This window comes from Sorex araneus, chromosome X, assembly GCF_027595985.1.
Source record: "Sorex araneus isolate mSorAra2 chromosome X, mSorAra2.pri, whole genome shotgun sequence".
NCBI lineage: Eukaryota > Metazoa > Chordata > Mammalia > Eulipotyphla > Soricidae > Sorex > Sorex araneus.
This window is the reverse complement of record NC_073313.1, coordinates 51,211,065-51,238,542: the sequence shown is the minus strand read 5'-3', so window position 1 is coordinate 51,238,542 and position 27,478 is coordinate 51,211,065. Positions and strand designations below refer to the sequence as shown.

Sequence of the window (27,478 nt, the reverse complement as noted above, 5' to 3'; positions counted from 1 at the left end):
GCAAGGGTCTTACCCACTTTACTCTCCAACCCGATTTTTTCTTATTTTTCTGAGTCTTTTATAAAGAAACAATATATTTCAGGGGCCCGGAGATGACTACCAAGGGCTAAATAAATAAGCTTTGTATGTGGGAGGCAAGGTTTTTTCCCTGGCACCACAAGAAAGAACCCAGTGTGCTCTTTCTCTTGAGCACTGCAGAAAATTACCCCTGGCACAGACACAGGAGAAGCCTCTCCCTCCACACACACAGCACTACTAGGTTCGGCGCAAAAGCCAAACAAAAAAAATGTGATATTAAAGATACAGTTGTAATTTTTGTAGCCCTTCCATTTCCCTCATTCCTTCTATGACCTAGAACTTGCTCACCTTCTTTATTCCATGACTTTATTAGTAGATGTCCACAAACAATCTATATTACTTGAATTTGGGGGCCTGTTCTTGAACTTTATCCCAATGAAACCACACAGTATGTCCTTCTTCATACAGCACAATATGGTATCCATCCAGCTTTCTCCCTAATTCAGTAGTTTATTGATTGCTTTTTTTTCATCTTTTGGTTTTGGGGCCACACCTTGTCTCTGGCTCTATAATCAAGAGTCACCCCTGGTGGGCTCAGGAGACCCTACATGATACCACAGATCAAACCAGGGTTAACCACGTGCAAAGCAAGTGCCTTAAGCCCAGTACAGTCTCTCTGGCCCTGATTAATGAACACTTTTTGGCTATCATGAATAGTTGTGCTATAAACATTCATGTAAAATTTTTTCTGTGGGCCTAACTTTTTGTTTCACTTAGACATATATCTAAGAAGAGAATTGCAGGGTGCTATGATGAAACTAGATTTAATTTTTTGTGGGGGATGTGGGGTGGGTCACACCCAATGGCTCTCAGGTACTATTCCTGGCTCTGTGCCTAATGGTTGTTCCTGGAAGTGTTCAGGGGATGTTGTGGTGCTAGGGATTGAACCTGGGTTGGTCATAAGCAAGGCAAGTGCCTTATCCCCTGTACCATCTCGCTGATTCTACATCTAACTTTTTGAGGACCCATGAAGTCTGATACAACTTCACAGAAGTTGTATCAGAGTTCCCATCTATCCCTACCCTTTCCAACACCTAATATTGAATTGCTGTTTTATTCTATCATCCTAGTGGGACTAATGGGGCATCTCCTTTTTCGGATTTGATTTGCATTTCCTTAATGACTAAGAAGGTTATGCATCTTTTCATGTATTACTGTCCATTTGTATATCTTCTTTAGAGAAATATCCATTCGAATCCTTGGCTCATTATTTCTTGAACTGTCTTTATTGTTGGGTAAAAAGTGTTCTTCCAGGGCTAGAGCGATAACACAGCAAGTAGGGCATTTGCCTTGCACGCGGCCGACCCGGGTTCAATTCCCAGCATCACATATGGTCCCCTGAGCACCGCCAGGAGTAATTCCTGAGTGCAAAGCCAGGAGTAATCCCTGTGCCTCGCCGGGTGTGACCCAAAAAGCAAAAACAACAACAACAAAAAGAGTTCTTCTAGATTCTGGATACCAGACTTATAGATATGTGATTTGCTATCATTTTATTTGTGGGTTGTCTTTTCTTTGTTTGGAAAGGGAGCCCTTTGAAGTACAGAAACTGCTCCTTTTTTCCACTTCCTTTGCCTTCCATTTAGTTATGGTGCTCACACATGTAGCTTCAGTCGCTGGAGATTACATCCTTTTTGTTACTGTACCAGGGATGATAAATGGCAGTGCAGCTTGGATTACATTCAGCATATGGAATGGTGCTAGGGATTGAATTTTTGGTCTTGTGCCTTCAAGGTATATGCTCTTCTACTGAACTATTCCTGGGTTCCCCAAACATTTCATTTCAATGAATTACACTTTCTCTATTGTCTTTTAGTTGCTTAGTTATTAGGAGTCATATTTAAGAAACCATTGCTAAATCCAAGAGCATGAAGATATATGCCTATGTTCCCTTATAAAAGTTTTATAGTGGAACTGGAGAGACAGTATAGCATTGGGCTCATGCCTTGCACATGACAGACCGGGTTCTTTCTTCAGCACCTTATGCAGTCACCCAAAGTCCCACCAGGAGTGACCTTTGAGTACAGAGCCAGAAATAAGCTCTGAGCACTGCAGGGTGTGGTCCCCCAACCAAAAACAAATTAAAAATAAGTTTTATAGTTTTAGCTATATTTAGCTATCTTACATTTATGTCTTTGATTCACCTTGGGTTCATTTTTGGTATGATGTGAAATAGGTGTTCCATTTTGGTTTTGAATATTTTGTTTGTTTGGGTTTGCTTTTTGTTTGTTTGGGAGGCCACAGCTAGGAGTGCTCAGAGTTTACTCCTGGTCCTGTACACAGGGAGCACTCCTGTTGGGGCTAAGGGAACTATATGGTGTGCTAGGTCTAGAATTCGGGTTGGCCACATGAAAGGCACACACCTTATGCACTGTACTCTCTTTTCCTTTCCCTATTTTCATTTGTTTGTTTTGGGAGCCACACCCAGCAGTGCTCAGGGCTTACTCCTGTCTGCATTGAAAGATCACTCCTGGCAGGGCTCGGGGGACCCATAAGGGTTACCAAAGATTGAACCTGGGTTAGCCATGTGCAAGGCAAGCACCCGCCCATGGTTCTATCTCGACAGCCTCCATATGTCTTTTTTATTAATTTGTTTGTTTGTTTTAGGACCACAATGGTCTGTACTCGGGGCGTAGTCATGGTTATGTGCTCAGGGATCACTCCTGGAGGTGCTTGGGGGAATATTTAGGGTGCCAGAATCAAACTGGGAGCAGCTGTGTACAAGACAAGTGTCTAAACTCTTGTATTATATATCTTTCTCTTGGTCTTAATTTCTTTCAACGTTTTAAAAATAATTTTTCAGTCTTGAAATTTAATGCAAGCTTTGGTTATTGTTTGTCAAGTTTATTACTATTTGAATCTATTTTCTTTCCTTTTTGTTTTGAGGCAAAACCCAGCGGTGCTTGGGACTTTCTTTGACTCTGTGCTCTGGGGTAACTCCTGGTGTTAAGAGGACCCTATGTTTGCTAGGGTCAAAGGTGCTAAGGGGTGCTTGGGAGATCCTATGTGTTGCTGGGCTCAAACTTGGTTCAGCTGCATTCAAAAAATGCCTTATTCCTGTGCTATCTCTATGGCTCCATTTTTGTTTGTTTGCTTATGGGACACACCTGGCCCTATGACAGGAAGTGACTTCTAATGGTGCTTGGGGGACCATATGGTGTTGGGGATAAAGCTAGGGACCTTCTGAATGTGCTTAGCATATTCAAAATTTTACTCATTTTTATAATATATTGTTAAGAAAATGTCATTGTTATTTAGTGTTGTTAAGAAAATGTATTTATGTTTTTGACATTTATAGTGTAAAGTTACCTCACTCTGCCACAAAAGTGCCCAAGACCATCCTACCCATGGTCCTATGTTACCTTCCATCCACCTACTCCCATGCACTGACCAACCTGGAGTTCTCTCTTTGTATTCCGGTATTTTATTCTTTCAGATACTAGATACTATTGTAAATGAAATTTCTTTCTTTAAAAAGTTTTAAAAGTGCCCAAACTCCAAAAACATTTTGGGGTTACATTTGGTTATGCTCACAGGTCTTCTGTCTCTGAACTCCTGGCTCTGCACTCAGAAATTACTCTTAGTGGTGCTTGGGAGACCATATGGGATGTTGGAGATTGAACCTGGGTGGGCCATCTGCAAGGCAAGCGCCCTACCCTCAGTACTAGCAATTTAGCCCCTGAAATTGCTTTCTTAATTGCATTTTTGGATTGTCCATTGTTAGTGTATAAAATATGATTTAATTTTTGAATGATCTTGTACCCTGGTAGTGCTGAAAAATAGAGAGAGAGAGAGAGAGAGAGAGAGAGAGTAGTTTGTTGTTGGTTTCTTAAGATTGACTGTGTGAGGGATGGCAAGATAGTAGAGGGGTTAAAGCACTTGTCTTTCATACCATTGACTCCAGTTCAATCCCCGGCACTGTATGTGGTCCCCTGAGTGACCCCTGTGCACAAAACCAGAGAAAGCCCTTAAACACCATGAGATGTGGTCCCAACTGCCCTCTCTACACATACACAAGAAAAGGTTGGCTGTGTGGAAGATCATGTCATCTGCAAACAGCTCATTCTACTTCTTTTCTTCAACATTGAATTTCTTTTCCTTGTCTAATTATCTTGGCTAGAGTCTCTGATGCAATGTTGACTGGTAGCAATGAGTGGAGACATCCTTGTCTTGGTCTTGCTCTTTGTGGTAAAGTTTTCAGTACTTTACCAGTAAATATGAAGCGAGGTATTATATAGATGCCCTTTATCAGCTTAAGGAAGTTCTTCTATTCCAGTTTATGAATGATTTTTTAATTATGAAAGAGCATTGAATTTTTTCAAAATATTTTCCTGAATCTATAAAGAAAATGTATGACTTTTGCCCTAAACTTTTATTTCGTATTTTATTTTTGTATGTTCAACCAGTCTTGCATTCATGAGATAAATCCCCCTTAAGATGGTGTATAATACTTTATTTTTTTAAATTTTTGCAAGGGAGGGGGCTGGAGTGATAGCACAGCGGGTAGGGCGTTTGCCTTGCACGCGACCGACCCAGGTTCGAATCCCGGCATCCCATATGGTCCCCTGAGCACCGCCAGGGGTGATTCCTGAGTGCAGAGCCAGTAGTAACCCCTGTGCATCGTGGGTGTGACCCAAAAAGCAAAAAAAAATTTTTTTTTTGCAAGGGTATGGGAAGTACTCACAGGGCAATTCTGGGAATGCATATAGTACCAAGGATTAACACTTGCTATTTACACCATGTCCTTGGCCCTAATCCTTTTATATGTGGCTTAATGTTATTTACTAGTTTTTGGTAATTTTTTGTATCTAGTGGCCAGACAAGACAGTGCAGGGATTAAGGTACTTGCATTGCATGCTATTGACCCAGATTCCATCTCCAGCAGCACATATGGTCACTTCATCACTGGAGTGATCCCTGATCACAAAGCCACAAGTAAACCCGAGCCGTAGCAGGTATGGTCCAAGAAAGGAAAGAAAGAAGAAAAGGAATAAAGGAAGAAAGGGAAAAAGAAATTGAGAGAAAAAAGAAAGAAAGAAAGAAAGAAAGAAAGAAAGAAAGAAAGAAAGAAAGAAAGAAAGAAAGAAAGAAAGAAAGAAAGAAAGAAAGAAAGAAAGAAAGAAAGAAAGAAACATAGGAAGAAAGAAAGATAGATAGGAAGAAAGAAAGATAGATAGGAAGAAAGAAAGATAGATAGGAAGAAATAAAGAAAGATAGGAAGAAGGAAAGATTGATTTTTTATACATCTCTATGAGGTATTGGGATGTTGTTGCTGTTGTTGTTGTTGTTTTGGGCCACACCTGGCAGTGCTCAGAACTTACTCCTGGCTTTTTGCTCAGGGAACATTCCTGGAGGTGCTCAGAGGATCCTATAATGTGCCGGGGATTAAATTCCTATTGGCCACGTTCAAGGCAAGCTATCTATACAACCCCTGAAAAATTATTCTGTAGCTTTCTCTTTTTCCTATGTCTTTGACTGATTTTCATAGCAGATTAATTATGCCTTTTAATTTTTTAAAAATCTCTGCTTTTAAAATCAATTCCCTTCTATCATTGAGAGGCATTCATGGAATGACAATTTGAACATGCATCTCTTGGTGGGTATTTGGGGCTATTTTTAGGGTTTTTTCTATAACAGGAAATCTTCAATTTACAAACATATTCTCTCTATACACACATTTGAAAAACTTCCTCCAGAGGCAGGACTATCAGTCCATCTCCCTGTCCATTCACTACTCATCCATCTCCTCACTTGTCTGCTTCTTTAGTCATACTTCCATTGGCTGCCGCCTGCCTCTCTTTTTTTCTTCCCTTACACCCTCTCTTCCTTCCTGACTCCTTTTCCTTCTTTACACAAATAATCTACCTTTTGGAATATAATTATGGGCACAGGAAAAGTGCTTTTATTTTTATCATCTCCTTGCTTGGAGTTTGGGAGCTACACCCAGCAATGCTCAGTGCTTACTCCTTGCTTTACACTCAAGGATCATTCCTGGTGGGGCTTTAGGGAACTTAAGGTGTGCTAGGGATCAAACCAGTTTGTTGCATGCAAGGCAAATACCTTAATCCTTATATTATCTCTCCAGCCCAAGACAAGTCCTTTTTTTTTTTTTGCTTTTTGGGTCACACCTGCGATGCTCAGGGGTTACTCCTGGCTTTGCACTCAGGAATTACTCCTGGCGGTGCTTGGGGGACCATATGGGATGCCGGGGATCCAACCCGGGTCGGCCGCGTGCAAGGCAAATGCCCTACCCGCTGTGCTATCGCTCTGGCCCCCCAAGACAAGTTCTTTTAAAAATAATTCGTAGTGACATGGATGGAGCTAGAGGGTATCATGCTGAATTAAATCAATAAGAAGGAAAAGGATAGATACATAATGATCTGTCCCATGTGTGGAACTTAAAAATACACAGCAAGGTAGCAACAAAGGTCTAAAGGTAACATAACAGGGGAACTGATCCACACAATTGAGTTGGCCAGGGGGGCGTTGAGAGGGACAGTTGGTAGGGTCCTTGGAGAGGGGAAGGGATACACTCGTGATGGATGTTGAAATTAGGTGACTGAGAAAACATTATTAACAGTATTGTAAACCACAGTAAAAAATTAAATAAAGTAATATAAACCATTTTAAAAAGCATAAAAATAAAACAAGCAGGAAATCTTCTAGAAAACTTGACCAAACCTTTCACTTATAGAAGCTCATATCCTCTTTCCCAAGCATTTTTGGGAATTCCTGGTGGTTTACTCATAGGGCATGGCTGAGAGGCTGCATAGAGTGGATACTGCAGACTAAAGGCTCTCTTATCATCAGAGCTTCTCAGAAAGGCTCCATCGTCCATCACACACTCTTGTTAGGACACCATACTCTTCCCCTCTTGTGTCTAGTTCAAGACTTGTGACTCCTTTGGTTCCAAAACTCTAATTTACTAGGCTCTGACCTCTTCCCTAGTTGAAATTTTCTATCTGGGTCAACTCATCCAGCATGTCTCCAAAATACCTGCAGAAACAATGTACTTTGATCACTTGCCTTGTCAGCTCCAGTGACCCCCTCCCCCGCTACTCCTCTGCTTCTATCTGTCCACAGTAGTTTCCTCAGGAGTGTCTGTCTGATCTTGGCCTTCTTCCACTCAGGACCCTCCTCTTCCATGACTTACTTACAGGGCAAGCCAGAGTCCCCTCCACAGTCTGTACCTGCTGCCTCTCCCATTTTCATCCACTGCATGCCACACATCAGCCTCATTGGTATGGTTTGCCTCTGCCTGATGAGCTTTCCCACCAGATTCCAGTACAACTCTTCCCTTCCTCTCTTCAGGTCTGTGCTCCATGGTCTCCTCTGTGTGGCTTTTTCTTTCTTTTTAAAAAAAAAATTATTAGTGAATCACCGTGAGGTACAGTAGTTACAAACTTACGAACTTTTTAAAAAAAATTATTGAGGGGCTGGAGTGATAGCACAGCGGGTAGGGCGTTTGCCTTGCACGCGGCGGCCGACCCGGGTTCGAATCCCAGCATCCCATATGGTCCCCTGAGCACCGCCAGGAGTAATTCCTGAGTGTAGAACCAGGAGTGACCTCTGTGCATCGCCGGGTGTGACCCAAAAAGCAAAAAAAAAAAATTATTGAATCACTGTGAGATAGTTACAAGCGTTCATGTTTAGGTTACAATCACACAATGATCAAACACCCATCCCTCCACCAGTGCACATTCTCCCCCACCAATATCCCCAGTATACCCCCCTTTCCCACCCTCCCCCTGCATCCATGGCAGGCAATATTCCCCATACTCTCTACTTTTGGGCATTATGGCTCGCAACACAGACACTGAGAGGTCATTATGTTTGGTCCATTATCTACTTTCGGCACGCATCTCCCATCCAGACTGATTCCTCCAGCCATCATTTTCTTAGTGATCCCTTCTCTATTCCATCTGCCTTCTCCCCTCTGCTCATGAAGCAGTCTTACAGCTATGGGGCAATCCTCCTGGCCCTTGTATCTACTGTCCTTGGGTGTCAGCCTCATGTGATGTTATTCTATACTCCACAAATGAGTGCAGTCCTTCTATGTCTGTCCCTCTCTTTCTGACTCATTTCACTTAGCATGATACTCTCCATGAGAAGAAATGAACAGAAGTTTCCTCAAAAAAGAAATACAGATGGCCAAAAGTCACATGAAAAAATGCTCCACATCGCTAGTCATCAGGGAGATGCAAATCAAAACTTACGAACTTTTGTGTTTGTATTTCAGTCATACAATGATCGTTTACCCATCCCTCCACCAGTGCTCATTCTCCTCCACCAATACTCCCTGTATTCCTCCCACCACCCCCACCCCATCCCCCACCATCCCACCCCGCTTCTGCAGCAGAGCATTCCCTTTTGGTCTCTCTCTTTTGGATGTTGTAGTTTGCAATAAGGAAGGTATGTGGCCATTGTGCCGTCATGTTCGGCTTATAGTCTAGTTTCAGCACACATCTTTCAACCCGAATGGGTCCTCCCAACATCCTTTACTTGGTGTTCCCTTCTCTAACTGAGCTGTCTTTTCCCCCAGCATGTGAGGCCGGTTTCCAAAGCGAGGAGCAGACCTCCTGGTCCTCATTTCTACTCTTGGGTGTTAGTCTCTCATTCACTTACTTTATATTCCACGGATAAGTGTGATCTTTCTATGTCTGCCTCACTCTTTCTGACTTATTTCACGTAACATGATACTTTCCATGTTGATTCTGTGTGACTTTTTCTGACTTCCTCATTTCTCTCCATCTCTCCCTCTCTTTCTCTCTCTCACAGACACACAAACACACACAGGGATAGAAAGAGGGGAACTGCCCCAATCATTTTTATCTGCATCCTCTCATCTACTTCATAGCTTCCTTAATTGTATTTATTTTCTATCTATCCTACTAGAATGGCAGGTTCCCAAACATACATATGTTTATTTCTTCTGTTCAACACTGTCTTTCCAATGCCTAGAAGAGGACGAAAGACACAGGAGATGCTCACTATATGTTTCTTAGTTAGCTGAGTGAATGATACAATGGTAGCAGAATAGAGATTGGTCTTTGTCCTGTCTGCTCTGTCAGGAGTTGACAAAGCCAGGCCTACCAGATCCAAAGAGCAGAAATGCCATGTACCCTGTAGGTGAAATCAGCTAAGGTGTGCCAAGCAAAGGCAGTGTTATCTTGGCTGGCCCTAAAAGCTTCTATAAGAACCAGAAAGAGCTTGGGGTTCAGTGAAACTGCATTTGGTCCACAAAAATGTGAAACCCTGGTGCCTGACTCCCAAAGCTCTCTGAGACCTCACACTGTGGTCTCAAAAGCAGATATAAAGTGCAGAGTCAATAATAATAAAGAATGTACTCTTGGTAACCCAGTAATTTATTTTTGGGGCAGCTGGAATAGTGGATGTGGAGATGTCTGAGGGAGAATCAAACACTTTTAGGTGCCCCCACAAGAATGTGTGAAATGCCTACTTAAGTGCCCAGTTCTCAGAGGCCTCTGGTTCTGGGTTAGGGTTTGCAGAAGAGAAGAAAAAGGGTGACATCCCAGGGTACAGAATGGAGGGGCACCAGCTTCAGTCACAGGATATATAGTTGGACACCTCAATCAAATTTCCATCTGGGTCCCGGAAGTAGATGGACATAATGGGCCCTTTTGTCCCTGTTCTAGGGACAGGGCCCTCCTCAATGGGGACATCACAAGCCTGAAGGGGAAAGAGAAAACAGAGATTATTCATCATAGGCTGTGGAGGAGCCTGTAACTAAATTCCTAGAAGATACTGTGTAGCTCTTTTTTTCTCAAATACATGAATTGATTTTATTATCTAGCAGATGCTTAGAAACAAAATTATGTGCTCCTCAAGCCACCATTTGTGATTGACATGGTTCTGTTCTTTGCAGCATTCAGTGGGTAGGGCTTGCTTTATTTTAAAGAGTTTTGTTGTAAACATGCAACAGCTGCTATTCCATTTTCTATGAAAATTTCACTTAAGTATAGCACCCTCCCCCATGTCTTTTGGATCTCATCTACCATTTTCCTCTCCTTGCTAGAGAAAACAGCTTAAACTGGGGCTGGGGAGATAGTACAGTGGATAAGGCACTTGACTTGCATGTAGAATAGACCAAGGTTCTATCCCCAGCACCACAAACATTCCCCTGAGCCCCTGTCAGTGATAAGCCCTGAGCACAGAGCCAAGAGTAAACCCTAAAAACAACCAGGTGTGGCTCCAAAACTAAAACAATAAAACAAATCAGAACCAAGATGAGTGTGAAGGATGATATATGAAATGACTATGACTCATTTGGGGTTTTTTTGTTTGTTTTGGCTTTTGGGTCACATCCACTGATGCTCAGGGCTTACTCCTGGCAATGCTGGGGGACCATGTGCAGTGCTGGAGATCAATCCCAGGTCAGTTACATGCAAGGCAATCTCTTTTTCCTGTGTACTATCTCTGTGGACTTAAATGTCTTCTATTTGGGAAGAGAAAACATCTAAGAAGTCTATAACTGTCGCATAATCACACACTTGTAACTAAGACAAACTTTGGCCTTAGGCAAAAAAAACAATTACTCAGGGCTGGAGCAATAGCACAGCGGGTAGGGCGTTTGCCTTGCACGCGGCCGACCTGGGTTTGATTCCCAGCGTTCCATATGGTCCCCTGAGCACCGTCAGGAGTGACTCCTGAGTGCAGAGCCAGGAGGTAACCCCTGTGCATTGCCGGGTGTGACCCAAAAAACAAAAAAAAAACAATTACTCAATACCCTTGTTTCCACATCTGTAACATGGGCATGATACTTAGTCCTTAGGGCTATCTAGAAAGAGGAAGAGCTAAAATTCAAATCCAAACAGTCTGGACCAAAGTCTTAACTCTTTTTTTTGTTTTGTTTTGTTTTGTTTCGTTTTGTTTTGTTTGGGGGCCATACCTGGTGATGCTCAGGGTTTATCCCTGGCTCTACACTCAGGAGAGTGCCCTCTAGAGCTTGGGGACCCATAAGGGGTGCCTGGGATCCAACCCAGGTCATTGGCATGCAAGGCAAGTGCTCTACCCATTATACTATCACTCCAATCCCCAAAGTGTGAACTTTTAACTCCATTGTTTTACTTTCTCTACTTCCGATCAAACCTTTTTTGATGCTGGGTAAGGAAGGAATCCAGGATATTTATAGAGAATATATTCTTGGCCTCAGCCTATTTCCCACAGGGACAACTGATGCATCTTCACTTGAAATCGTTTGAAGTCTTACAAGCACACCAACTAGAAGCCAATCAGAAATGATTTCCTCTTCAATGTTCCATCAGTCTTCAGGATTATACCAAGAAGAATATCTCTGGTGCATGCTAAGAAACTAGTGGTTAGGAGCTCCTTAATCACGTGACAACTCTTCCTTTGTAATGTCAGGCCCAGAGAGTTCAGCAAACGGAAGTGGGTAGAATCTGATGACAATGCGATACTTTTATAGCTGTTTGTTATTACAGTTATCTTCTCTTTGTGCCAAGATAGAATGGGACTTTCACTTGGTTGAATACCACATAAATGTATTTATGTAAAAAATAATTCAGGTATACATTTTTGTACAAGGATGATGTAAGATTTCCTTTATTTTTTTTTAATTTGGAGAGCACTGTGGCCACACCCAGCAGTGCTCAAGGATTATTCCTGGCTCTGTACTCAGAGCAACCTCTGGCTATGCTTGAGGGACCACATGCAGCATTGGAAATTCAAACCCAGCCAGCCCTATGCAAAGAAATCATCTTAACCCCTTTTACAATCTCTCTGTAACTAAACTTTATTTTTAAATACGTTGGTTTAAGTGTGAGCGATGTGATACACTGGTAAGATGCATGACTCCTCATCTGTGTAAGGCCCTGTGTTTGGTGTCCAGTGCCATGAAAAGCAAATATATTTGCTTACATGAAAAATGATATCAGGGCTGGAGTAATAATGCAGTGGGTGAGGTCTTGCATGTGGCCAATCTGACCTTGATCCTGGCATAACATATTGTCCCCTAACACCAGGAATGATCCCTGAGCCCAGAGCTAGGAGTAAGCCCTGAGTACAGCCAGGTGTGCCCCTAAGTCCCCCACCAAATAAAAAGAAAAATGATACCAGAAAATATCCTGAGTCACAACTGTGTACAGGCAATATCGGGATGTGACAAAACGAGCTCTATGAAGCTTGAGGAAGACATCCATGCACCATGCTTTGTTTTCCCTCTCTGTAGCAGCTTCCTTAAAAGAACATCATAGGCGTCTCTGTGTCCTGAGCTGTTTGAAGACAGGATGGCTAAATATATCTCCAAGAAGGTGGGGATTGTGAGTAAATATGGGACTAATTACAGTGCCTCCTTCCAGAAGATGGCGAAAAAAATTGAAATCAACCAGCATGCCAAGGACATGTGCTCTTTCTGCAGCAAGTCCAAGATGAAGAGACAGGTCATAGGCATCTAACACTGTGGTTCCTGCATGAAACCATGGTGAGGGCTGCCTGGACATACAATATCACTTCTACTGTCACAGTCAAATTTGCCACCAGAAGACTGAAAGAATTGAAAAACCACTAGATCTAGCATCTGAAACATTGCTAGCCTCTAATAAATGTATTTATTTGTGTAAAAAAAACAGCATGGAACTCACCTGGAGATGCTGGATCACTTTCTCCAAAGGTACATCTGTGATCAAACAGATATCTAAGGAGCCAGGAATTGGATTAGCTGCTTTGGGTTCAAATTCCTTTCCCACCTCATGGAGATTAAATTTCTGGTCTCCAAAACATAATGCTTTCCGATCTCCCTATTTGGGAAAAGAAAATAAACTAAAATGGAACCTCCAAGATGAGTGGCAGGCAAAAAAGCACCTCCCCCATGCCCCCACACAAGTTTTTTTAAATGCAGGCAAGGGCTGGAAAGATAGCACAACAGGTAAGAGGCTTGCCTTGCATTCAATTAACCTGGATTCAATTCTGGTCCCTTGATATCATAAGGAGTGATTCTTGAGCACAGACCTAGAAGTAAGCCCTGACCAGCACCTGGTGCTGCCCCCAAACCAAAACAAACAAATAAAAATGTAGATAAATGTTTTTCATGAAAAATAGTACTGCTTCACCCCATCTTGTTTCATTCACTACAAGCAATTGCTTTCAATATCCATATGTGTCTATTTCTGGAAGTTATTATTATTTGTTATTTTGGCCACACCCAAAAACTCCTAGTAGGACTTGGAGGATCTTATGTGGTGATAAGGATCAAACCTGGGGTGGGCAAGGCAAGCACTGTACTATGTGGCCCCGTATTTCTAAAAGTTATTATCATATCACCAAATAATATGTTTATGCCATGGGTGCAGAGACAACAATGTGCCTGCCTACTAAATCTTTTTCCCATTTTTCTTCTGAACTCCACCCTATTTCAAAGGGGTCAATTGTGTGCACAGCTTTAAAAACCCACATTTCCTATCATTCCTTGCTCAGAGGCGCTATGTAAGATGTCTGGCAGGACAATGAACTGGATGTAAGTACAGGTTGTAGGTTGTGAACTGAGTTTCTGAGAACATCCCTGCCTCACTGGGCTGGTGCTTTTTGCCCATTCACTTCCTCCTTTGTGCCAGCCATGACCAGAATTTTGACTTCCGGATGGTTATTCAATGAGAGAAAGAAAACTATCATATTTTCATATTTAATTCACTGATGGTTGAGTTTTCCTTTCTGTATCTATTTTCCTAACTGATGCACCAAATATTTCTTGATTAGACCACTGGAAACGTATTTTCCATACTCTTCCTTCTATGCTAAATGAAACTTCAGCTCATCTACATCACTGCCCCTCTCTATAGAATTCCATAAGCATTTAAAATGTCTTTTTGGTTCCTTTACAATTCTTGAATAACCTACTTGCATCTTGATGCTTGGATAGATTAAATTCAGTTTTTCATCACCTGTAATGCCCTCTTCATCTGTATCCTCCCTTTCCTGTGCCTCTCAAGTTTGATCAATTTTGCATTTCTTTCTTTATATAATCGTAGTTGATACCATATCCCCACATCCATCCCACCCTCCCCCCCTCCTGCCCCCCTGTCCCTGCCCCCACTGACCCCCTGTTGCTCTGGGGCTATTACTGCTCAGGAGAGCATATGCATGAACCAGGCTTGAACCATTTCTACATAAGAAAATGACTATTCCGCTTGACTGGTGATTTGGTTGAGTATAGAATTCAAAGCTGCAGGTTATTGTCCCATAGCCATTAAAAGACTATTTTTAAAAAGAGGCTATTGTCCCATAGCTTTTTAAAGGTCTTTTAAAAGACTTCAGTTGTCTTCCTGAATCTGGAGTTGCTGATAAGAAGTGATGTTAATCTGTTTTTCCTTCTTTTGTAAATGATAAATATACCCTCTGTTCCCGTAGCAGTTTTGGGTGTTTTCTGTATAGTACACAGAAATTTCACGTGTGTGTCCAATGTATCAGATGTATCCAATGTATCCAAATACAGGGGGTTAAGCTTTGGTATTACTTAACATTGGTTCATGTCAGGGCCTTCTCTCACTTGATTTATGTATTTATTTATTCCTTTTATCTTCACTCTATTTCTATCTGCAGTCTTAGGCATCCATTATAATGTGTTTGGTTTGTATCTTCTGGTTTTCATCAGTTATCATGAAAAGTACTTTATTGTTTTATGCATGAATGTCAAACAGATACACTAATATGTAGATTCTGGGCTTTTTTGTTCCTTTTTGAAAGCACAGGGTATTTTTTGTGAAAGGTTAAATCAGTAATACAATAGGCTTTAGACCTTCTAATGGAGGGTATTCTCTGATTCTGTTTTGCATTTTCTCTCCCCTGGCTATTTTTTAGCATTTGCCTGCCTAGCTGTGTATGTATTCAAGATGCTATTATTCTATTTAAATGCTGCATAATTCTATTTATGCCCAGTGCTCTTTGTAAGTGTTTCTTTTCACGTTTACCCTATTTAGAAACTTTATGGATCTTTTCTGGTTAAGGCCTGCTCCAAATCTCTGCATTTCTCACTGTGGTGTGGGGGTAAAGTTGCTCCAAATTCTGTAAATTCAAATTCCATCCGCAGAACCCTGTTTCCCACCTGATATTTCTCTTTCTTGATCCTTTCTTTTTCCTGCTCCAAACAGGATTTACAAGCAAGGTGGGGGAGGTTTTGTGTCCTTTTCTTTTTTCTTTGGGGCTTAAGAATGCTTTGTTCCACAGCACCTTGATTAATAGTTTGATTGAATATATATTCAGTGTTTAAAATTTTTTCCCTCAAAGGAGTCCCTAATGAACTCTGCCCTCACTCTTACCCTTGCTTGCTTTGCATCCACCCCCCACATAAACACATGTACGTTGTAACCACATATAGTTCCCCCACTCCCAGCATGGTCAGGGGTCATTCCTGAGCACAGAGCCAGGAATAGTCCCTAAGAAGCTCTGGGTATGGTCATGAAGCCACAAAAAAAAAATTCCCTTTAGAATCATGAAGATGTTTTATTGTCTTCTGGCCGCTCATGTGAGACTTAGGAAATCTGATATCCATGTATGCCTTTTTCCTTGCAATTGAATTATTACTTTTTCCTTTGGGGTGTGTGTGGGGATTCCCCAGACAGTGCCCAGGGAGCCTAAGGGACACTTAAGCAATACTTGGCTAAGCCAATAGGACTATTCCTTGGGCTAAATGATTAGGTGCTACTCAGGCTCAGTCATTGGGGGTGAGAGTGGAAGCTCCAGGATTACACCTGATGGTACTGAGGGATACGAAATACCGGAACCAAAGTTAGGGTTTTGCACATGCAAAGCATACACCCCTGGTCCCTGAGCTATCTCCCTTGCATCCTGAGTTAGTTTCTTTTCTTAAGCCTCTCTGAAGGTTGTTCTTAACTTGGGTTTTGGGGCCACACTGGACCATGCTCAAGGCTTCCTCTGATTCTGTACTCAGTGATCATGCTTGATATGACTCAGAAGACCCTATGCAATGCTGAGGATTAAACCTGGTCAGTCATGTGAAAGGCAAGCACTTTACTCCCAGTACTAACTCTACAACCCTCTCTGAAAATTCTTTTTCGCTTGTTTGCTTTTTTGGTCATGGAGGTGCTTGGGGAACCATATGGGATGCCCGGGATTGAACCCATGTTGTCCATGTGCCAGGCAAGCACATTACCTATTGTATTTTCTCTCTGGACCCTGTCTGGAAATTCTTATGATCTTTGTTTTCACTCTGATCTTTTATAATTTCACTGTCACTGTATCATTGTCATCCAGTTGTTCATCAATTTACTTGAGCGAGCACCAGTAACGTCTCCATTCGTCCCAGCCCTGAGAGATTTTAGCAGCCTCTCCTTACTCGTTTTTCCCAACGATTAGAGAGGCTCTTTTCAGAGTCATGGAGTGAGACCTGATATTGTTACTGTATTTGGCATATTGAATACACCACAGGGAGCTTGTTAGGCTCTTCCGTAAATGCCATGAATATCTTTAGATATTTTCTTTTTAATACAAATTATTTAAATTTATTAAAAATCATTATTTTTCATTGTAGGGACCATGATTTACCATACTGTTAATAATATGCTTCCAGACGCAGAATATTCCAATGTCACACCCTCTACCAGATTGTCTCCACCCATAACCTAACCTCCACCTCACCTCCCTACACCCCTTGTTCCCCATGACGGTAAATTCAGTTCTAAGACCAGTTCTCAGGTTGTTTCCTTTGGCCATTTGTTGTTCCCTTGGTGTGTTTATTTACATCCCATGTATGATCCTTATTTGTCTGTGTACTTGAAATTAAGTCAGTTCTGGCATATAATTGTAATGACAAATAAGAAGCTATATGTAATGAGAATTATGAAGCTAATGAAAATTAAGAAAATGTAATGGGGACTGGGAAACTGAAACTGATGCCCTAAGTTAAACAAGAGAAGGGAGGAAGAAGGATTCGTTTTATGACCTCAATCAACTGAGTTACGGGTACACCAGCCCATCATATTTATGGGAGTGCACTGGGCCCAACAGATTTATGGGAGAGCACGGAAGATGGTACTTGAAGGGCGCACCAAAAATGTGCAAGATATACTGAAACTGATTGTTTTTCTTGTGAGCACCTGAAGGCTGTACCACGTGGAAACGATGCATTGATTATTTTTCTTTTGCTTATTACCTCTGTATCCCTTGTTTCATTGATAAGAATGTATGTTGATTGTAGCCCGCATTTAGAGGATAAAGAGAGACCTTCTCAGCAAACGGGGCTCCATGTCTCCTTCTCTTCTGACTTGGGGTCCTTAGCAATGAGCCTCTAATAAACTCACTATCCTATTCTGGGTTGTCTCTCTCTGTTTATTCTCGACTTGCGCCAGAACAACATAATGAGGGTGAAATTCTCTGATATGATTTATGCAGTAATTTCCTCCCTTCCTTTTATTCTATTTCCTTTAGATGCCCCAATAATCAGAGTTTGAACTCTCTGCCAAGGACCTTTCCAACAACTCCTCACAGAATTTTCTGAATTGGTTTGTAATTTGGAGTGAAGTTATTTTTCAAAGTAGTCTCATTGAACTGTTCTGCAAATGCACTTTGTCTTGGGGTGGGTGATGGTTACCTTAAAAGTTATAACTTCCATGCCCAGTATCTTGGAATAAAACTTGATGGTTTCATTGATACTCTTCACAGTCATCACGATGTGGTCAAGACTATGGATAAGACATTGAGAAGGGTTCTTGGTGCTGTTCCTCCAGGACTGAAAAAAATGGGGGGAGGGAGGTAAGAAAAGATCACAATACCACTGGTTATTCATGAACTTCTGGCTTCTTCTCCTCACTTGCCTAATGAAGATACTCCCTCCTCATCCCCATTTCCTTGAAGGAAACTTAAAAATATAGTCTTTTAATTATAATTATTTTCTGGTCATTCCTGGTTAGGTTCAGGGCTTAGTCCTGGCTTTGTGCTCAAAGATCACTCCTGGAAGGGCTCAGGGGACTCTAGGCAGTCTCAGGAATTGAACTTGGGTCAGCAGCGTGCAGGACAAGTGCCTTAACTCTTGAACTATCTGGACCTTTAGTAAAGTCTTAATGCCCATGTGTAGATTCTCACAAGAGTTTGTATGTCTGTCATGATCACCCCCCACCGACTTTTTTGGCTTTTGGGCCACATCTAGCAGTACTCAGGGCTTACTCCTGGCTCTGTGTTCAGGGATTGCTTCTGGTGGGGCTCAGTGCACCTTTAGGGGTGCTGGGGATCAAACTTGAGTCAGCTGCATGCGAGGCAAGCACCCTGCTCACTGTACTATTTCTCCAGCCCCATCCACCTTGTTCCCTTTCAACATCCTTCCAGAGGGGAAGAAAATAAGGAGAGTGGAAACCAAACCCCAGCCCCTGCTGATTTGCCCCAAGCTGGAACTCATCTCTTTCACAAGAAATGGAACAACACTGAGGAGAACCAACCCAATGAGTACAAGTTGGGCCATTTAGCTTGGTCAGTGCCCTCTGAGACACTGCACAGCTATTATCATAGAGTACAGAAAAGGAAGGCACATTTCAGATGAAATCAAAGTGCCTAGCTGGGGAGATGGCTCGAAGGGCTGGAGCACCCGTGGGCCTCTGAGCTCCATGCTAGGAATAGTCTCTGAGGCCAAACAATAAGTTTCTGGGCATGTGTATTTACAGATCCACCTAGAGCAGAACAAAATACACTCTCCCTATCTTTCCACCCTTGCATCTTTCCTCCTTATCAACTTTCTCTTGACTTGTGTTCTTTAGTAAACTGTGTCCTTACACGATTATGAACTGCCTCTAGGATCTGGCACTGGAGGATACAGAATCTAGTGCTAAAAGTTTGCTGGGGGCTGGCAGAAATAGTTCAAAATATTGAGTCCATGCTTTGTTTGTGGGAGGTTCACACTTGATCTCGGAATCACCTGGTCCCAGACACAACCCTTGAGTAGAGTCAGAAGTAACCTTTGGACATTTCAGGGTGTGACCCTCAAAACAACAATGACAACAGTCTAGGTTCTGGAGCCAGATGGACATTTAATCTCTCTGCCTCTTGGTTTCTCCATCTTTATTTACTTTTAAATTTTGGGGGGGAGGTTGTTTTTATTTAGCCACAACCTGAAGTGCTCAAGGATTACTGTGGTACTCAGGAACTCTGCACTCAGGAATCACTTTTGGCGGCCTCAGCGGACCATGTGGGGTGCTGGGGATCAAACCCAGGTCAGCTACATGCAAGGCAAGCACCCTATCTGCTCTGGAACCTTGGATTCTACATCTTTAAAAGGACTTTTGTTGGTGGTGTTTTGGGTCACATCGAGCAGTACTCAGGGCTTAGTTGTGGCTGTGTACTCGCATCATTCCTAGGAGGGTTTGGGGGACTCTATGTAATTACTGGGGAGCACCTTAACCCCTATACATCTTCCAGGAGCCTAAAAAGATACCATTTTGTATGTATTGTATGGGATTTCTGTGGAGATTAGAAAAAATCTGTATGGGGGTTGGATGCAATTGGCAATGCTTAGGGCTTACTCCTGGCTCTGGGCATGGGGATCACTCCTGGAGGACTTGGGAGCCCCATATGGGGTTCCAGGGACCAAAACTTGGTCAGTAGCATACAAGGTAAGCACCTTACACCCTGTATCTTAATCACTCTGGCTCAAGAGCTGTATATTTAAAGGCTTAGGCCAGGGCCTGATACAATCCCAGAGCAAATGTTCTGAAAGCACTAATGATGATGATGTTGTCATGAAGACTAGCATAGGGACTGTGTTCAGAGATCCATCCCCACCATTCCCCTTAGACACCAAGTCCACTACTTTGCATTTATCACCTCAAAAGGAATTGTGTGTCCTTAAGCAGCATATCTCTAAGAAAAGCAGAGGGAGAATGTTGCAGGAAAGAACTCAGCACAAGGAACCAGACTGAATCAACCAGTGCCAAGGTAGATGCCAGTGTGGCCCTCCTCCCTGAAATTCTGCTTCATTTTAGTATGAAAAGTCATGCATAGGGGCGGAAACTTAACATACCAATGTGTCAAGGAGCCCATGAAGAAGCATGTGCTGTTCATCAAGACATTAAATTCTTACATGTCCTGAGGCCAGAGAGATAGTACTGTGGGTATGGTGCTTACCTTGCACACAGCCAAGTGGGGTTCCATCCCTGGCACTCCATATGGTCCTTCCAACCCAGCAGGAAACAATCCATAAGCACAGAGCTAGGAGTAAACCCTGAGCACTGCCAGTTGTGGTTCAAAACTTAAAGAATTTCCAGATTCCCTACTATGACCCCCCAATCTTTACAGTCTCACCCATTCCTCTTGTGTTCCAAGCTATTGTCTTTTTGCTTGGCCTTCGTAAAGACCATTAGTAGATCTTCTTCAGCCCCTGTGCTTCTGTACACTAATGTCTAGCCCTAGGATTAGAGCACAATCTTCATAAGGGTAGCTTCTGTTCTGTTTCCCATATTTCCCTAAACAACAAGTCCAGAAATTGGAGAACCAGTACCGCGGTCATGTATGCAGCAGACCTGGGTTCAATCCCTGGTATCCCATAGGGTCACAACGCCAGGTGATTCCTGAGTGCAGAAACAGGTGTGACCCACACCCCCCAAAGTCCAATAATATTTGTTCAAATTATGAATAGTGAAGAATTAAGCCCAGTGCCTAGCATAAATATTAACTTCTAGTCTATTCTATTAAAATTATTACATTATTGGGGGGCAGGGCGGCAAAAGGGAGGGTTACACCACACCTGGTGGTGCTCAAAAGCGACCCCTGACTATGTCCTCAGGGGTCCTTCCTGATAGTGCTTGGCGGACTATATGCAATGCCAGGGATCCAAACTGACTTGCAAGGCAAGCACTTTAAGCCCTGCACTATCCTTTTGGTCTGAAATCGTGACATTTTAAACTCTTGCTGTTATCCAGCTCCAACTTGCTTGCTTTTTCTGTTTCTTTTTTCTCCTCTTTCTTTCTTTTTTGGCTTTTGGACCCTACCCATTGGTGTTTTGGGGCTACTTCTGTCTCCGTGCTCAGGGGACCATCTGGTGCCAGATATCAAACTCAGAGCTCCCATATACAAAGTGTGCACTAGGTCATTGAGCCATCTCAGCAACTCTCAGCTCCAGCTTTCCAGTGTTTTAGTGATTTCTCTTACTTGCATCTCCTGAGAAACGTGCATGCAGTAGAATCAGGAGATGGCTGACATTTGATGTCTATTGAAAATAAGGTAGGGAGGCTGGACTGATAGGGTATTTGCCTTGCATGCAACTGACCTGGGTTCAATCCCCAGCACTCCATATAGTCCCCTGAGCCCAGCCAAGAAGGATCCCTGAGCACAGAGTAATTCTTGGGCACAGCCAGGTGTGCCGCCCCACAAAAGAAAGAAAGCAGAATATTTTTAAACTTTTATTAACCTTCCAGCATGTGTAGGATTTTTGAGAGAACCCCCTTTTAGTTTTTAATAGCAGCAAAGTATTTTTTCCTCTGAATTAAATTTTCTTTCTTCTTTTGTTTTTTGAGCCACGTCCAGTGGTGCTTGGGGATACTCATGCCTCAGTGCTCAGGGGACTATGTGATGCCAGGTATCAAACCCAGAGCTCCCAGATGGAAAATGTGCACTCAGCCATTGAGCTCTCTCAGGAGCTCTCTCAGGGAGTTACTCGGGGCTAACTCCTGGCTCTGCTCTCAGAGATTACTCCTGGTGGAGTTCGGGAGACCCTATGTGGTGCCAGGAAGCAAATTAGGGCCAGGCACATGTAAGGATCCAACTCTCTAAATTTCTTGAGAAGAAAGCAGAAAATCCTAATATTTTAATGTTCTGTTGAAAGAAGCAGCTTTTATTCTGGGCTTCCCATCAGAGCTCAGAGTGTTTGGAATTCACTTTTGGCCATACTATAGCTATGTGTGACATTTGGATCCAGATTCAGACTGGAAAATGGTGCTTCTGGGGGTCCAGTAGAGTCACCCAGTGGTGATGGGGTTGCAGAGTGGTCTCCAGGGCATGGGGAAGGAATTCACGATTCTGCAAATTGAACCCAGGACAGCATGGATGCCAGACATAGTAGCCATTTCCCCAGCCCAAAATATCAACTATTTTTTGGCAGAGCAGAGATCAAACCAGGACTTCCTGCATGCAAGACTGTGCTCCACTACTGATATACAGACCAGGCCTCTAAAAGAACCAACTTACTTGCAGTGCTCAGTGACTGCTCTCTGCTCTGTGCTAGATAGAGGTCACTCCCACTTGATGCTTGAGGGACCACATGGTGCTGGGAATTGAACCAGGGGCTCCTATACGCAAAACATGTGCTCAGACTGGTGATTTAACTGTCTCTTTTTGCACTTGCTAAGCCCGAGTCAGCTTTTAACACTGATTTTTCTTTCATCAGTATCTTCTCTTTTCTTCATAATTTCCTTCCTTATACTTTCTGTTTTATTTTTCAGATTTTTGAGTCGTATCCAGCAGTGCTCAGAAATTACTCGTGGCTCTGTACTCAGGGATCTCCCCTGGCAGTGCTCAGGGATCATAAGCAGGCACCTTATACACTGCACTATTATCTCTCTGATCCCCTCTCTACTTTCTTAGGGTTTAATTTGCTATTCTGATTCCAGTTTTTTTCCTTTTGTTTTGGGGGCCACATCCAGTGGTGCTCAGAGATTACTCCTGGCCCTGTGCTCAGGGATCACTCCTGGAGAGCTTGAGGGACCTTAGAGGGTACCAGGGATCAAATCCAGGTGGGCCATGTGCAAATCAAATGCCTTGCCCTGCTCTACTGCTGATCTTATTACCAGTTTCTTAAAATGAATGCTCAGAGTGACAGTACAGTAGGTGGGGCACTAACCTTGCACACTGGAGACCTAGGTTTGATTCTCAGCACTACACATGTTCCTCTGAGCCCCAACAGGAGTGATTCCTGGATGCAGAGCTAGGAGTAAACCCTGAGCACTGCCGGGTGTGCCCCCAAACCAAAAAAGACAGAGAGAAAGAAAGAAAAGAAAGAAAGAAAGAAAGAAAGAAAGAAAGAAAGAAAGAAAGAAAGAAAGAAAGAAAGAAAGAAAGAAAGAAAGAAAGAAAGAAAGAAAGAAAGAGAGAGAGAGAGAGAGAAAGAAAGAAAGAAAGAAAGAAAGAAAGAAAGAAAGAAAGAAAGAAAGAAAGAAAGAAAGAAAGAAAGAAAGAAAGAAAGAAAAGAAAGAAAGAAAGAAAGAAAGAAGAAAGGAAGGAAGGAAGGAAGGAAGGAAGGAAGGAAGGAAGGAAGGAAGGAAGGAAGAAAGAAAGAAAGAAAGAAAGAAAGAAAGAAAGAAAGAAAGAAAGAAAGAAAGAAAGAAAGAAACATAGGAAGAAAGAAAGAAAGAAAGAAAGAGAGAGAGAGAGAGAGAGACAGAGACAGAGAGACAGAGAGAGAGAGACAGAGAGAGAGGGAGGGAGTAGTAGGCCCTCAGCCCAGTGGGTATGATCACAAAACCAAAAGGAAGAAGCAAAAAGAGAGAACAAAAACCATGTTATGCCTTCCAATAATAAGATCTATATACATACAAGATACCCTTGTCTAAAAAAATGTTCCTGAAATACTAAGACCAAAAGAGAAGCCCAGAGCCATCTTCTCTCTCCCCAGGCCTCCTCCGGGGGCAGCCTCGGCTGCAGGCATTTCCGTGTCACTCTGCTGCCCTCTGCCTGTCTTTAAGGAAAGTAAGAGAAGGAAGAGAATTGGATGGCAGGAGCTCGCTCAGAGAAGCAGGTTCCCCCGTTTAGGTGTTGACACCTGGACCCCAAGTCCCTGGAAGAACCCCCATACCTGATTCTCAGAAGGACCGCTCCACATCCTGACTAATGGCCTCAAGGGCAGACAGCGCAGCAGGGCGGGCCAGGTAGCCTTGGCCAGGGACTTCCGCAAACTGTCTGGCTCAGTGCCTGGAGCTCAAGGGGCAAGAATGGGAGGGGTGAAGGAGAGTTGGTGACCAAAGTAGGTAGAGTTCACAGACTCTGGCATGAAAATCGGGGCCTAAATATCAAAATCTGAGGCATGTCTTAGCTAGCTATGCCAGCCCAGGATCCCCTGGACTTAGAGGTTTGAACAACAGCTGCTTCTTTATGGATGTGGAGAATTAAGGAGTTCCCATGGATGGCTTCTCCTCACAGACAGCTCTCCTCTGGGCTCCCAGGCCAATGCCCTTCTCATCTTCATCTTCTTGGGTTCAGGGGACACAGGATAATGGGAGAACAGGGGTCAGGGGAAAGTGGGACATTGCTATTCTATTTGGTAATCCATACCTGGGGCTTAAAGTTAGAAGCTCTTTTAAGTTAGACTGACTCCCATAATAGCTTATTATGGGTTCGTTTCCCAGCCAAGATCTCTCTCTCTCTCTCTCTCTCTCTCTCTCTCTCTCTCTCTCTCTCTCTCTCTCTCTCTCTCTCTCTCTTTTGATTTCCCCTCCACTCCCTTCCCTTCATCGTTGCTATGTTGACATATACCTGGCTCTGGTGCTCATATAGTTTTTCAGTGACAGAGCTTGCTGGGGGCTTGCACTCCTTTCATTGTGGTGTTTTGGGTTTGGACATCTTTTTTTGTAGTTTTTTGAGGGGAGCTATACCAGCGGTGCACAAAACTTACTAATGGTTCTGCACTCAGGATTACTCCTGGTGGTGCTTGGGAGACATTATGTGATGTCAGGGATCAAACCGGGGTTGGCTGTATGCAAGGCAAATGCCCTACCTATTGTACTATTGCTCCAGTCCTCTATATTAAGATAATTTTTAAGCTGAAGTCATTTGAGATTCATCAGAAATAGAAAAAAGGCCTTTCTGAGGTTTCCTTATCTGACTAAAAGCAGAAACTTCTGAGAAGTGAGACCACCACAAATCTCTGTATAGCCTATAAAACAGAGAACACTCATCTGCAGAGAACTTCATTACAAACTTATCTCTTTTTGTTGTTTTTGGGCCATACCTGGCTGTGTTCAGGCCTTACTCCTGGCTTTGTAGTCAGGGATCACTCCTGGTGGTGCTCTGAAGTTATATGGGGATCTGGGCATTGAGCTGGGGTTGGCCACATACAAGTTAAACACTTTACCCCTGTACTAGCTCTCTGGACCCTTCCATAAAAACCTGGAGATTCTCAGCAGTAACTTCTGGCTCTGCACTCAGGATTTACTCCTGGTGGTGATCAGGGAACCATAGGACCCTGGCAATTGGACCCGAGTCATCCATATTCCAGACAAGTGCCCTGCCTGCTGTACTATCTTTCCAGCTCTTTACAAATTTTCTTATCTCCCAGTTCTTCACCTAACAAAGTCTTTTCCCAAAAAAATCCTATTTGATATATCCATATTTGCTTTCTCTAGTAACCTTTCTCTCCCCTGCTTTCCTCCACTAAATTAAATATATACCTTTAACTCTTTAAGGAATTAGTTATTCATTTAGTGGATCCCTCATCTGCGTATGAAATAAGCCTTTATCGCCAGTTAATCTGTCTTCATCCATTTAATTTTTAGGCTCAAGTCACAAAACCTAAGAAGCTAGAGGAAAGAGTTTTTGTCCTTTTCTCCATTTAAGACCAATCTAGGCTGCTCTGCTGTAATCCTTCAAATCAAACGTTCCTGGTGGAGCTTGAGAGACTGACTGTAAAGTGGGTAAGGTGCTTGCGTAGCATGCAGCCAACCAGACTCAATTCCCTGATATCATCTAGGACCCCTCCCAAGTCCTATCAGGAGTGATGCCTGAGCACAGAGCCAGGAGTAAATCCTGAACACATCCAGGTGTGACCCACTGCCCATCCCCCTTCAAAAAAACCCTTCCTGGTAAGTATGAAATTAGGTTCAGAAGCACTCAGAATCATTGGTAGATACTGCACTTATGGTTCTCCAAATGTGACAAGGGTGTTACCCGACACTTCATTCACAACTTCCCTTACCTGCTCCAGGATTGCCCCCATAATGACTTTGGTCATTTCTGGCTAGAAGAGTCACACCCAAATTATACCTCAAATCCTGTTCACTGACGGGTCGGGAGGAATCTGCTCACTGGTAAATCTATCCCTCACTGTCTTCTCCATTGCTCTCAAGCCCATCTGCCCCATTTCCTGCACCGCAGCCTGGTACACTGGGCTTGGGATCTCAGAAAGCATGAATTCTTTTCCGATGTTTGCTGTCCCGGCTCTTCTGTGAACTGTTTCTTTAGGGTTCCACGTGACCCATTACTTTGAATCCTGTAGGTCTGTTTAAATAGCATTTTAAAAAGCCCACCAAAAAAAAAGGGCTGGAGTGATAGCACAGCGGGTAGGGCTTTTGCCTTGCATGCGGCCGACCCAGGTTCGATTCCCAACATCCCATATGGTCTCCTGAGCACCGCCGGGAGTAATTCCTGAGTGCAGAGCCAGAAGTAACCCCTGTGCATCGCCAGGTGTGACCCAAAAAGCAAAAGCAAAAAAAAAGCCCACCAACATAAGTAAGTGGGTTGATGGTTGCCTTCATTTATGCTATGCCTGGAGAGAGTGTCAAGATACATGGCAGCTGGAAGAGGCTTTAAACTTAGAAGACAAACACAACACAGGGCACTAGAAAGATAATACAAGAGGGTAGGGTGCTGACTTTGCGCGCAGCTGGCCCCAATTCCACCTCTGGCACTGCATAAAGTCCCCTGAGAACCACCAGGAGTGATCACTGAGCACAGAGCCCAAAGTGATCCCTGAGCAATACTAGATGAGGCCCCCAAACAATAGAAAGGGCCCAAAGTGATAGTATAGTGGGTGGGTGCTTGCCATGCACTTGGCTGACTGGTATTCCATCCATCCATAGCACCCTATATGGTACCTCTTGCACTGCCATGGCCAGGAGTGCTTCTGAGCCTAGGGCCAGGAGTAAGCCCTGAGCTCTTCTGGGTGTGGCCCAAAAGTCAACCAACCAAATGAACAAAAAAGACCCAAAAAACAAGACAATCTCTATTTCCACCTACCCTTCCCTTTGATTACAGCTGTGAAGACTGGAAGTCTCACTACCTTGGTAGATGGCCTTGCTTGGGGCACTAGCTGGGGATCACATTCTTCATTTGTGGTGAGGGCAGGGCTTACTTGCTTTCTTGTATTTGCAATGCGTCTGGGCTCCTACTTTAGTGTGTGTATTAACATAATACACACACTATTATGGGGGGCAATGCAGAGAACAGACTTATAGGACAGTGCTAGGAATCACCTCTGTGAAACTTGGAATTCACAGCTTCTTGCTAGCCAGGGCAGTGCTGGGTCACTGGGGCTCTCCCTGGATGCTACAACCCCCCACTCCCTGCCCCCCACACACCACTATTGTGACCATTGTGACAAATGCATTCTCAACCTCCATTTCTTAAGGCTGAAGAATGCTTTTGAAATGGAGAAATTCCGTGGAGATTAAGCTGCCTTCTCTTTTCCTGGAAAATATTCATTTGTTATGGCAGAAGAGGGAGC

At 43.2% G+C, this 27,478-nt stretch overlaps 1 protein-coding gene and 1 pseudogene across 1 annotated transcript in view; one reads left to right on the top strand and one right to left on the bottom strand.

Moving 5' to 3' along the window:
- Nucleotides 1-9,636: 9,636 nt before the first annotated feature.
- Nucleotides 9,637-27,478, bottom strand: part of GLOD5 (glyoxalase domain containing 5) — a 32,617-nt gene continuing 14,775 nt past the window's right edge. The window contains exons 3-6 of the mRNA XM_004612925.1: nt 25,952-25,993; nt 17,657-17,794; nt 12,696-12,851; nt 9,637-9,765 (exon numbers count right to left, since the gene is read on the bottom strand). Coding sequence (XP_004612982.1) covers nt 9,637-9,765; nt 12,696-12,851; nt 17,657-17,794; nt 25,952-25,993 — 465 coding nt within the window. The remainder of the gene's footprint in view (nt 9,766-12,695; nt 12,852-17,656; nt 17,795-25,951; nt 25,994-27,478) is intronic.
- Nucleotides 12,342-12,622, top strand: LOC129399583 (60S ribosomal protein L37a-like; annotated as a pseudogene).